The sequence below is a fragment of the Carassius gibelio genome, chromosome A10 (assembly GCF_023724105.1).
Source record: "Carassius gibelio isolate Cgi1373 ecotype wild population from Czech Republic chromosome A10, carGib1.2-hapl.c, whole genome shotgun sequence".
NCBI classification, from domain to species: domain Eukaryota; kingdom Metazoa; phylum Chordata; class Actinopteri; order Cypriniformes; family Cyprinidae; genus Carassius; species Carassius gibelio.
The window spans coordinates 1,858,897-1,871,809 of record NC_068380.1 but is presented as its reverse complement, the minus strand read 5'-3'; the positions used below and the strand labels follow the sequence as shown (position 1 = coordinate 1,871,809).

Genomic DNA, 12,913 nt, shown 5'->3' with positions numbered 1-12,913 from the left:
CGAATCTGCATGATAGAGAGAGACAGATGAGCGCAGCCGAGAGGCCTGGACTGCTCCGGCACACCCCATGGAGGAAGCCTGCTGTCTGCCATGCATGAGTCATACGGGAAAGAGGACAGCTGGGAAAGAGGCCACAGATCATCTACAGCACTTCACTATTCAGAGGCCTGATAAAACACACTGGTTGATGTTTAACATGATTTAGTATAAAAACATACATTTAAAACCTGATTGTATGATAGAGGGTGTAAAATGGTTAAATTAAATTAGGAGTGTTTTGGTACAAAAACATCACTCAAAAGTTTGAGGTTGGGAAGATTTTTTAATGATTTTTCTTTAACTGAAGCTGTATTTAATTGATCACAAATATAGCACAAATACTAATATTGTGCACGGTTATTGTCATTACCTAAAATTAAGCAAAAAAAAAAAATTAAAGTTTTTAAAACATTAAGTAACCTTTTACTAAAACTGAAATTGAAATAAAAAAGAATATAAATTACAAAAACACAAAATTACTAAAACTTTAAATAAAATTCATTTTCAATATTATTTCAGCTTAAAAGAACCATTTTCTATTTATATATATTTTAAAATGTATTTAAATCCTGTGATCAAAGCTGTATTTTCAGCATCATTCCTCCAGTCTTCAGTGTCACATGATCAGTCAAGAAATCATTCTAGTATGCTGATTTACTGCTCAGGAAACATTTCTGATTAATATGCGATTTCACTATTTTTGATTGTGGACGATTAAAGGGGTCATGAACTGAGAAATCAAATTAAGTTTAAATTGATTTGGGCATTTTTACCTTCATAAGGCCCATTATTTATAACCTTATTAACTGTATGCATAATCTTGTGTGTCAAATTCCTAAATTTAATCAATAAATTCAAATAGTAAGATACTGCTGTATAGGGCTGTTAACAATCAAATTAAATCAGTATCTACAAAATTTGCATTTGAATTTGGATGCATTCACAGACTGTTTAATGCATGCAGTTACAAATGCATAATTAATGTTTTGATGTAAAAAAAAAACAACAACTTTGAATACCGATGTTTAAATTTAGAAAAAAAAAAAGGAAAATATACTTTAAATATAAACCTAAAATAGCCAGTAAGCGGCGGCAAATCACTGCATGAGTGAGTCAGAGTCATTCATTCAACCGATTCGTTCAAAAAGCTGATTGGTTCAGTAACAAAACACCATTGTGAGCAGCTCCGAGGCGCAAAACAGTTCTGCTGTTTGTTTGGAACCATTGTGGTTGATGAAATGCAGCAAAAACAGGAACTTGTGTCTAAAATTTAAGTCAATTAATATTAACTTCTTGTTTATTGAACTGTTTTATAAAATCAATATCGCATTTGCAATAAAAGACACAAAAGGTCATATCTTGAGTTTTTGGAGGAATTCTAAATGTATTTTAATAGACAAAATTATGCAGTGAATTTTAAATAAAATCCACATTCGAATGCAAAAATGTTGCATTACAAATGTTGGATGTGTATTAAAAAGGCAGCCTTATCAGTGTCACATTGAGAAACTCGATGACAATGTAAGTGTCATTTAATTTTAATGTTTTTGTTAGCCGATGCGGCGCTGCTGCATTGTGAATTACAAATATTGCAGGAAAATATAACATCAATGCGCAGAAGATCTTTTTTACGTCAAAACTGATGCAGATTTTCTACAGGGACATTTATCACCGTTGCACTCACGTCTCACAAGAGAACCACATGTTTAGAAAACCATGTAAATTAATGCAAGTTCAACTTTGAAAAAACATATCTTGAAACTTTATGGCAGATTTTTCCCTATCCCACTGCAACTCGGGTTAAATAGTCATGTTATCTTATGCTTTGAATAAACGTGCGTTAGTAATATTTTGCTCAATGTGCCCTCTTGTGGCCTTAGGAGAGAAGCCAAAAGCTTTTTTTCACCCTAACTGAAATTAAGCATTTTAAATTTAAAATGAGATTCTCAGCAATTTTGGATTCTCTGGATGAGTTTTTTTTTATTGGCTTTTGCAATATACTCAATAATATATACGATATTATCATAGAACGATATATAATCGCACACTCTTAATTAAACGTATTAATTTCAACAACAACAAAAAAAATTCTTTTGAATGCTAGTATATAAGTAGACCTCAGGGAATATATAAAGGTAAATTAAAAAATGCATGATATCACTCATTTAAATTACTGCTGACATCACTGTGGCCCCATTGCAACCCTCTCAAATGCACACACACACCAGCTTGAGAAGTTGTCACATCGAGCAGTGGGACTGGTGTGAAGCTGTGAGAACGCTGACACCCAAACACTACAAAACGCCTCTGCAGCAAAGAGCATCAGACCCTGCCGAGACGAGAGAGAAAGACTCATCTGATCCCATCTCATTCCCAGACAGTCTTAATGAAGCACACCGGTGTACATCACACACATTACAGTCACTTTCTACAACCATCAAGCATTTCAATTATTTCTCTGAAGTTCACTTACAATCAAAAACACTTTTCAAATTAAATGAATGTTACTGCACCTCTAAGACATTTGTAAACTCTCTCAAAATCCCATCAATATTTAAATTACACCATAAAATGGCATTCCCAACCCATTTACTAAAATGCGACATATTTCAAAGGTGGCACAATTTGGGGGAAAAACTCATTATGATTTTTTGTTGTTTTTTTTTTTTTGCAAAAAAATGCCAATTAAATTGAAAAAATAAAAATAAATAAATAATAAAAAAACCTCCAGATTTTAATGAAAAAAAAAGATTATCACTAATATAATTAGTATTATTATTATTATTATTATCCTTATTAAAATATCAAACAAAATTCCTATTAAATGTTACAAATATTACTATTGTAATATTTTACAGTAACAAAAAATTGCAAGAATAATATATTTTACGATAAAACTGTACAATTACAGTACTAATGATTAAAGTGAGACACTGCAGGCAAAAACACTGTTTTTTCAAGCAGCTGTCACTTTTGAGATTTTGGGCTTTTTGGTTTTTCATAAAATGCTTTTTCAAACTAGTGGAAGGAAAAGATCCAAAAGACACCGTAAGTGTTTCTTTTATAGCACTTTATCTGTTTGTGTCAATAGATTACAATACATATTTTTAAAGGCCGTTTTCTCAAAATGAGTTTTTTCTTCAACACTGACCCATAAATCTCCACTTCAGTAGCACTTACACACATCAAACTTGACATTTTTATTCCTGTCTATATTCTGAAGGTTTTTACAGAGGGATTTGTTCATATATATTTTCCTTGATTCTATACAACATTTTATTCCCCCCAAAATTTTGAAAATATATTGTTTTCTGGCTGTTCAAAGTATTTTCTGAATTATGGAGTGACAAAAAAAGATAACCAGAATTCCCTCTGTGAAAACATTTGACTCTAATATGTCAAAAAAAAAAAATGAACAAAAATTTTGAAACTGACTTCATCTAGTGTTCAGATTTTTGTACTAGACATTTATGCAAATTAGCACATATTTCATTAAATAATGCCTCATTTGCATATTTAAACATAACATTTTTGTCTCGCCTTAATGGTAATCTTAATTTCCAAACACTAAATCAAGCTTTTATTTTGTCTGAAAAATAAGAAATATTACTGCTAAACATTTTTATGAAAAAAAAAAAAACCATGCAGCAATAATAAAACTGCAAAATTACAATATGACAACATTTATTGTTGTCGTAATTTCTAAATTTTCAAATGTTAAACTATCAAACTTTCATTTTGGCAGAAAAAGGAAAGATTACTTCTGTAATATTTTTCTGTAAAATAAACCTTTTATGAAAAAAGAAATTGACAGTAAAACTGTAAAATTCAAATACTATCATTTATTGTTCTCTTCAAACTTTTATGCAGAAAAATTAGAAATGTTACTATTGTAATACTTTACTGTAAAATAAAAAAAATACATATTTTACAGCAAATCTGTAAAATTACAATAGTAACTTTTATGGTTGTCATAATTTCAAACATTACACTATCAAGCTTTTATTTAGTCAGAAACAAATACTTCAGCAAGCTGCAAAAATAGCTTGTATCAAAACCCCAATCAACTTTTAAAAATCATACGGAGTGTGTAAAATTGCAATTAAAAGGAAAACTTATGACGTTTTTTTTTATTACTGTTCAAATTATTTGATAGTTATTAATATTTAATCTCAAACATCTTTACCCAAATTATGCATCCAAATTTACTTTAATAGTGCTGTCCTAAAACAGGATATTCAACCATAAAAAACATAGGCCAGGATTTAAGTTTTTCTATTGGAAATTAATTCATTGCACATTTAGCAGATGCTGTTATCCAAAGCGACAATCAATTCATCATAGGCAAAGAATATATATTCCAACAAAAGGCCCAAGGCAAATAAACACAGGCAATTTTAATGCAAACAAATCTGCCAGGAGGTAAACTAAAGATAATCAGTGATTCACACAGAGGACGCCGCTTATTTGAGACCAACTGTATGCAATCAAATGCAACTGTGCTCATGTCTGCATGGCAGGATAATAGGACTGGCAGGAATAATTCCAGCTCAAACAATTGTGTTTAATGCTATTTATCCCAGCGGTAAGCCGTTATAATTGGAAACAATCACCGAGTCGTTTGCCCCGATCAATCTAGTGGTTTCGCTCCTGTGCTGCATGTATGTTTGTGGCACTTTGGGTAAATCCAGGTCAACTCCATGCTGCATTGCAGGTGCTGCGATTATGCATATAAAGTATTCACAGCAAATCACAACTTCCCCAAAGCAGCTCTTGTTGTATAATAGACGAGTCCTTGATGAAGGGTGTGCGTCGTCATTGGCTACACTCAGTGTCAATCACTCCACACAGGCCCCGCCCTCTCACATGTGTTCTAGTTTCCACTTGCCACATTAACTCTTTCAGCTTTAGCATCTGCCTTCACATGACATCGAAACTCCTTTTCTGTAGCAAAACCGCAATAATATGAATGTACCCTGATGTCTGAGTAAAAGTGAATCTTGGCATGGGCGTCACAGGACAGCGCGGTGTCAGATGTGGTCACTAGCTGAGTCAAAACAACAGCAGCGATGACGAAGCGCCAATCTGAACTTTTTCCACTTGAAGTGTGGCCTGGCTTTGTTTCAGAAGTGCAGAATCAAACGAAAGCCCTGGTGTTTGAGTACAAGGGACTGACACGCTGTCAGCAGTGTGCCAAATGGTCAGGCTGCCCGTGATGACCTGCAGACTGTATGATTGGCCCAAGTGTGCCAACACTTCCCAAACCACACACACATACACACACACACGTTCACCCAAAATATCACAGAGCACCACAACAGACATGTTAATTACAAGCCCTGACATCTTTATTTTCACCAAGTCATTTAAAGTGACCATAATATGCTAATTTCATAATTTCATTTTTGGGATCTGCTAGAATTATCATTATCAAGGGATAATTCACAAAATAAGATATTTTGAAGAATATGGGTAAGCAAACATTTGCTGGTATCCATTTTCTTCCATAGTATTTAAAAAATACACAAACAGTCTTCAAAATTCAGCAGAACTAAGAAAGTCCTATCAGAATTATTGCATTCTTTTTTTGTCAGAGACTAGGTTTACTACTGTAATTTTCTTATTTATGCTTTTTTAGAATACACAACCTTTCGAAAGTCTGGGCTCAGTATTTCAAATGAATGCCATTCTTTCTATTCACTGAAAAAATGTATCATGGTTTTCACAAAAATATGAAACAGCACAATTGTTTTCAACACTGATAATAATCAGAAATATTTCTTGAGCAGTAAATCAGCATATAATAATGATTTCTGAAAGACCATGAGACACTGAAGACTGGAGTATTGATGCTGAAAATTCAGCTTTTCTTCACAGGAATACATTAAATTTTTAAATATATAAAAATTGAAACCAGTTATTTTCGACTGCAACATTAGCGTTTTTTATGTATTTTTGATCAACTAAATGAAGCCTCGGTGACAACCTTTCAAAAACATTTTTAAAAATCTTACCATGAGCAAAGTTTTAAATTGTAGTGCACGTTAAATATGTAAATATAAAATTATGTCTTTTTTTTTAAATAAGAAACAAAAACAGTATGTCATTTTAAATCATTTCAATTCGTTTGCTTGAAACAAACCCATTTTTTTCAGCCATTTCAGACCACTGTACATAAATACTAAGGTATGCATCAAATATCTGTAAAAGAGCCAAAATATGCACAGGTTTTTTAGCCATAACATCCATCTTAAAGTTCAAACCAATCCTCTTTCCCAGTCCAAGAACATTTTCCAGCAGTCATGATTTACCTCTTGCCGAGAGCTTTTTGGTGTTGATGATTTTGGCAGCATACTCTTGGCCCGTGCACAGCTTGACACAACGTCTCACGATGGAGAAGGCCCCCCTGAAGAAACAGACAGGAAAGAAAACACACTATTGAACTCAACGTGGTGGAACCCAAAAAATCGGTTCAAAACCCTTCAGAAATGCCTTAAAGGGACACTTCTGTTCTGTATTTGTAAGCAAATGTTTTATTTTGTGGTGAATTGTTAAGAAGAACAACTGTTATGCACATCTAGCTCTTAACCAGAAGCAGAGCCAAACAAAAACAACACGCAGGTGTTTAATGCAAATATTCATGATATTCACATGGGAACAAAATGTAGAACACGCTCGGTCTTTCAAAAGCCTCCTTGAGTCTATTTTCAGCAAGACCTGCGTCATGAAAATCACTTGAGACAGTCATGAAAACGGTCTGATGTCATTCCGTACTGGCTAATTTTAGCCCACCTTGTTACAGTTACACAATACACTCGGCATGTCTCAAGCAGCCGCTCTGGATCCGTGACTTCCCGCCCCTCTCTGACAGGCTCAGATGGTCTTAGAAACACCCATGTGATGGTACACAGAGCATATGCCCCTCTGTGACCTCAGGCAAATCACCTGTGCACGATACGCTTGGCAAGCGGACTAGAAGAAACGAAGCCCAGGAGATCATGGGCATCATTAGATACAGATCATCGTTCAAAACAGCATGCAACATCATATAAATGTCAATCATGCATTTTTGGATATGATAACATGGTAGTACTAAGTTAGGTAGCACCATGTTACTTAGTGACGAATACTAAAATTCTAGCTAACGCCAATGCTCATATAATCATTCAATCTTCTGACCAATAACCAGGTTAATAGAGTTAACTATAACTGAAAAAAAAAAATTACACGCTATTTGCCAAGGCAACATTTCTCATTTTAATTTTGTTAACTTAATGCACTAAACTGTAACTAAAACTAAAATAAAATTGAATAAAAACTATATAGAAATATAGATAAAAATACTCAAAATGATCAAAAGACAACAAAATTACTCAAAATGAAAACAGAAATAATAAAAATAAAAAACTGATTCAAAATCGTTATGGAAACTATAACAATCTGAAGTATAATACTGCCGATAACCGATTAAAAAAATTAAGATATTAAAATTCCATAATATTGTGTCTAAATAAATGGAAAAAAAAAAGCACTAAACAACTAAATCAATCACTTTAGTTAATTTAGGCATCAAAACACTAAATTATAGTAGGTAAAATTGATATTCATTTTAATGGCTACTAAACTATTCAAAATTTAAAAATTTTAATTAAAATGTAAATTTATACATTTAGCAGATTCTTTTATCCAAAGCGACTTACAGTGCATTCAGGCTATCAGTTTTTACCTATCAAGATTTTAATGATTAAATATTGGCCTATATATACAATATTATACAAATATATATTGCATTTATAAATATATGTGGCACTGCATATATATCTTTACTGTACCATGGTGCCACTGCAGATTGTAGTAAAGTCAGCACATCAACACATTTACATATATTGTCAACCACTACATTATATATGTTTTATGATGGCTGAAATTAAGACAGTATATATGATGATATCACACGATTCAATTTAAAGACAGCACAAACACAAGCATAACAACTGCTGCGATCAAATTGATTTCGTGTAATATTTGCTAAGAATAATCTTTTTGGTATTTACTAAAGTAAAAGTACGGTGCCTGTAAGGGGACATGTTTGGTTCTCTTAGTTTTGTTGTGGCCACGAAATAACTTGTGGGAACGTGATAATATGTCGTTGCCACCAGATATTAATTTGAGGGGAAATCATTTTAAATCATGGGATCATTTAATATTTGTATATTATTAGTAGTAGTAGTAATTTAGGGCTATTTTTATATTTATTGTTATATATGCTTATTTCCACTTTCAATTTGTGTATCGCTTCAGAACATTAAGACATTGAAATAAAGGAAAATAAACTAATATAAAAATATAACCATTAATAATAATAATAATAATAATAATAATATAAAAATATTACAGGAAAAAGACGATCAGTTAATGGACTTATAATTAATTAAAATGTTTTCTTGCAGGCCTATTTTATATTATGCACTTTTTTGTAACATTTGTTCATGATCAACTTCATTTGAATTCTGACAAGCACACGTAATACAGTGCGGTAGCAAAGGCCTATATACTAAATATAAAAAATTCTATAATAAATAATATAATAATTTCTTAATTCAAAATAAAATATTAATGAATCCATCTCTGATAATCCCGGGTTTCTAAGGTCACACAAGTTTTAAACTGATGGCCACGAGAAAAATGTGTCATTCCTTAAACATAAGAAGTCATGGCCACGAGAAATAGATGTGGTTCCCTTAACACAGCATCTAGAGACCACGACATAAGGATGTTGTTACCTCGACAAAATGATCAAAATGATGACATAATATCACCTTCCCACGAGTTAATATGATGTTCCCTCAGATTAATATCTCGTGGCCGTGACATACTACCACGTTCCCACAAGTTATTATTTCATAGCCACAGCAAAATTAAGTGAACCGAACATGTCACCTCATGCGCACCGTGTAAAAGATCTCAGAGCTGTTCAAATAAAAGTCCTGCTTGTGACATCTATCAACCAAAAAATGAACGATTTTCACCCAACGCCATAATTAAACAATGCCAAATATCAGCCAATAAACTCAGTCAACCACTAAGAGCCTCTGGTAGTAACCGTGCCGTTTCATTAGAGCTGGAAGCAGCCTGAGCGTCTCAGCCGAGACACTGAGCTGATTTACTGCTGTCAGGAAGAGCGACCCACCAAACCACGAGCTGCGAGCTGCTGAGGTGTTCAGGAGAAACTGTCTCGCACACAGCAGCAGAAAACACACTCACAACCCCAAAGTCATAACCCCCCGTAAAACCATGTTCAATTATAAAATCTTACTTAATTCATAATGTAATAAAAAACAGGTAAAATAGTATTAATGTGAAACATTACTACAATTCAAAACAACACCTATTAAAGTTATTTTTATTATGTAATTTATTCCTGTGATGGCAAAGCAAATGGTCTAATTATTGTAATAATCTGATTAAAAATATTTAAGAAATATTTCTTAAAAGTTTGAGGAAATTAAAATTTTTATGTTTGTGTTTGTGTGTGTGTGTATATATATATATATATTTACTTATCTAGTATATTTACTAATACATTTACTTATTTATAAATAGTGTGTGTGTGTGTGTGTGTGTGTGTATATATATATATATATTTTTTTTTTTTTTTTTTTTTTTGTGTATTTACTTACAGCAAGTTAAAGTTTATGCATTTAGCAGACGCTTTTATCCAGAGCGACTTACATTGTATTCAGGCTAACAATTTCTCCTAACATGTGGACCCTGGGATTCAAACCCCCCAACCTTGCGCTTGCTAATGCAATGCGCTACTACTTAAGCTACAGGAACAGTATGCATTATGTGTACAGCTAACTAAAAAAACTGCTGTTAAGAAAAGGCTAAAATGCATGTCTCCACCACAAACTTGAGGATGTGGTCAAATATTCAGTTCTGTATGGTGAAGATCTGCTGAAATGTCACACATAAAAAAAAAATAAAAAAAAGTTAAAAAAAGTTGTAAATGTATAGTTCTTCTCAGTGAGCGGGAATGATACACTACGTTGAGAATTAACTGAAAATGAAACCCAGAGAGTATTTATTAAAACGAGAAGTTAAAAAAGCTATGAAACAGCTTTAAGAGAAGTCTGTCGACTACTACTGTGTGCTTTTATGACTATGAGTGATACACACGGAGCTCATTTAATAATTCAGTAGAAAAATGTGCTAAAGAAACGTAATACTGACTGACTGGAGGAGAAGAGGGGCTGAGAGAGTAAAATCATTTCATAACGTCAGGCAGCAGGCATGTCACACACACACACACACAGTCAGATTACAGACAGCAAACAGCCGTCTGGGAAAGCTCACACAGCTCCAAATGTCACAGGACAGAACAACACAATGTAGTGACCCTTCACAGTTGCCCAGAGTTTATGATACATTGTAGCATCCGTTCAATTTTAGAACTCTTGATACATTGTACCAACCCTTCACACAGACTCTCAGAAAAAAAGGTACAAAATTGTCAAATGTACTAATATGTACACTTTAGATTCAAATATGTACTTTTAAAGTACTAAAGTGTATTTAAAGGTACTAATATGTTGCACTTATAAAATACTGTACTTTTTAGATTTTTTACTTCGGATCCCAGAGTGTATAGATACAATGTAGCAACATATTGGCCTGATTAAACTCTCAAATCCCACCCTGGACATAACCTCCAAGTAAGTGATAATTATGATCAGACTTATGAAATATACTCACTGTCGCTCTAAGGTTTCTTGACAGCTCTTCTGAGCTTTCTGCATGAAATGTACCATGAAATATCCTGATTATGTTAAATACTTCCATGCATATTAATGGGGCTCCCATACGCATTCTAAATACGCAATATCTCCAGATCAACATGCAATATAATTTAAATATATGAATAAGTGTTCATATTTTAATCTTTAATTCAATACAGTCACTATAACAGCTCATTGATAAAAGCATTTCAATGCGGCCACCCACTATTCTGCCAAACAGCATATAAAAAGCATGCAACAGCCTCAGATTTAACACCTGCATGCTCATTTTTATAATAACCGAATGTATGCACATAAATATTCACTGTAATATGCACAGTGGGGGGTGTATTTAAATGCAACTGCTCTCTAATGTTTCCTGACAGCTCCTCTGAGCTTTCTGCATGAAATGCACCAGAGGGGCCAGGAAACATGCAAGATCCTCAAAATTAACCCCTGACGACTTATATTTATGAACACACACGACAGCTAAAATAAAAATAAACAGTAGTGGGAGTATTTGAATGCAACTCCCTCGGATGTGTCCTGACAGCTCTTTTGTGCATCTTGCGCGAGATGCAACGAGTTCAAACGTGCCAAAAAGCATATGCATATAGTAAATATGTAAACATTTACTTTAACATGCATGACAACACAGAATTTAAATGCAACACGCCTTAAGGATTCCCCACAGATACTCAATGCATTTCTGAAGCCAAAAAGCAGCAGACATTCTCAAAATGATCACCAGATTGCTGTTTATCAGCATACACTTAAATAGTAGTCGGAGTATTTGAACACAACTCCCTCCAATGTTTCCTGACAACTCCTCTGGGCTTTTGCATATGAATTAACATTCAAGAAATGTTTGATATCGACACTAGACACTCGGGTTACACACAAACAAACCCCAGCAGAGAAAGCAAATCTTACTTTCCAAGTTCTTCATACAGCTGGAACTCGTCGGTGAAGCGCGTGCAAGTTGTCGTTGCCATTTCTCAGCCTTCAGCGTTCACGGCAATATCCGAGCTGTGTGTCCAGCACCACGATTATTCTGCTGTGCCTTCGATTTGCGGATTTTTTAGGACAAAATTAAAACTGGGTCCAGATTAAAGCGAGGGAGAGGTTTGCCGACGAGCTGACACGACTGCTTTACCGACCTCTCACCGAATGCACCGTTCAGCTGCAGTGCACTTGTTTTCCGCTGCGCGAGAGACGCACGCTGAGTCACCGCTGGAGGGCGCCATGGAGCTTCTGTTAATGTTGGTTACACCTGCAACATCTTTCCGTTTCACAGGTGTAAAGCGAGGTGAACTCATCGTGAACCTACAAACACACAAGAAATCAACTTTGTTCAATTTAACTGACCAAATATTTTATAAAATTGCCTATTATGTGTGACACACAAACACACATAAAAGTGAAAACCTATATAAATGAATACCTACAATAACATTACATTTTTCATCAGGCCATTTATATGTCCTGGTGTCCTCTACAGAAGACCTGTAAGAAAATGATGCCCTGTTTTGTAACAAAAAGTCATAATCATAGTCATAATTTGAACCCGTAACATTTTTCTGATATATTTATGACAAACAATTTGAAAATTAGCCAGATTTAAATGATAATTATAAAACATGATCAAATTTCCATTTGAGTGCAACATTTGATCATTCTGTCATTATCAGTCATATTTAAAGACCAAGGGGAGGCACTGTTTATGATCAAACCTCCAAACATTTGATATCTTTAAAAAGCCCTGAATATGTGGTTTCAGAGAAATTCACTCAAATATAAAATCCTCTACAGAGAACACAAGTCTATGCCTGTCACTCTTGGTAAATACGAGCAAAGAAGACTCTGAAAATAAATCTGTATGGTTAATCCTTTTGTTCTTTCATTACAAAAATCTAACATTTCTTATGAGTAATTATCCAATCAAAGCAAAAGGTGGCTACTTTGAAGAACCTACAATATATTTTCAGTTGTTTCACACTTTTTTGTGAAGTATATAATTCCATATATAATTCCACATGTGTTAATTCATAGTTTTGATGCCTTCAGTGTGAATCTACAATTTTCATAGTCATGAA

At 33.8% G+C, this 12,913-nt stretch overlaps 1 protein-coding gene across 50 annotated transcripts in view; it reads right to left on the bottom strand.

Annotated features, from left to right (window-relative positions):
* The window catches only part of LOC128020784 (calcium/calmodulin-dependent protein kinase type II subunit beta), a 100,741-nt gene extending 88,632 nt beyond the window's left edge, over nucleotides 1-12,109 (bottom strand). For 8 of the 50 annotated variants that reach the window (XM_052607487.1, XM_052607494.1, XM_052607451.1 and 5 more), the window contains exons 1-2: nucleotides 11,751-12,070; nucleotides 6,351-6,445 (exon numbers count right to left, since the gene is read on the bottom strand). In XM_052607487.1, coding sequence (XP_052463447.1) covers nucleotides 6,351-6,445; nucleotides 11,751-11,812 — 157 coding nt within the window. In that variant the 5' untranslated portion in view covers nucleotides 11,813-12,070. Of the gene's footprint in view, nucleotides 1-6,350; nucleotides 6,446-11,750 lie in introns of all 50 variants that reach the window. The other 42 variants (XM_052607485.1, XM_052607477.1, XM_052607482.1 and 39 more) reach the window with 11 other exon arrangements.
* Nucleotides 12,110-12,913: the final 804 nt, after the last annotated feature.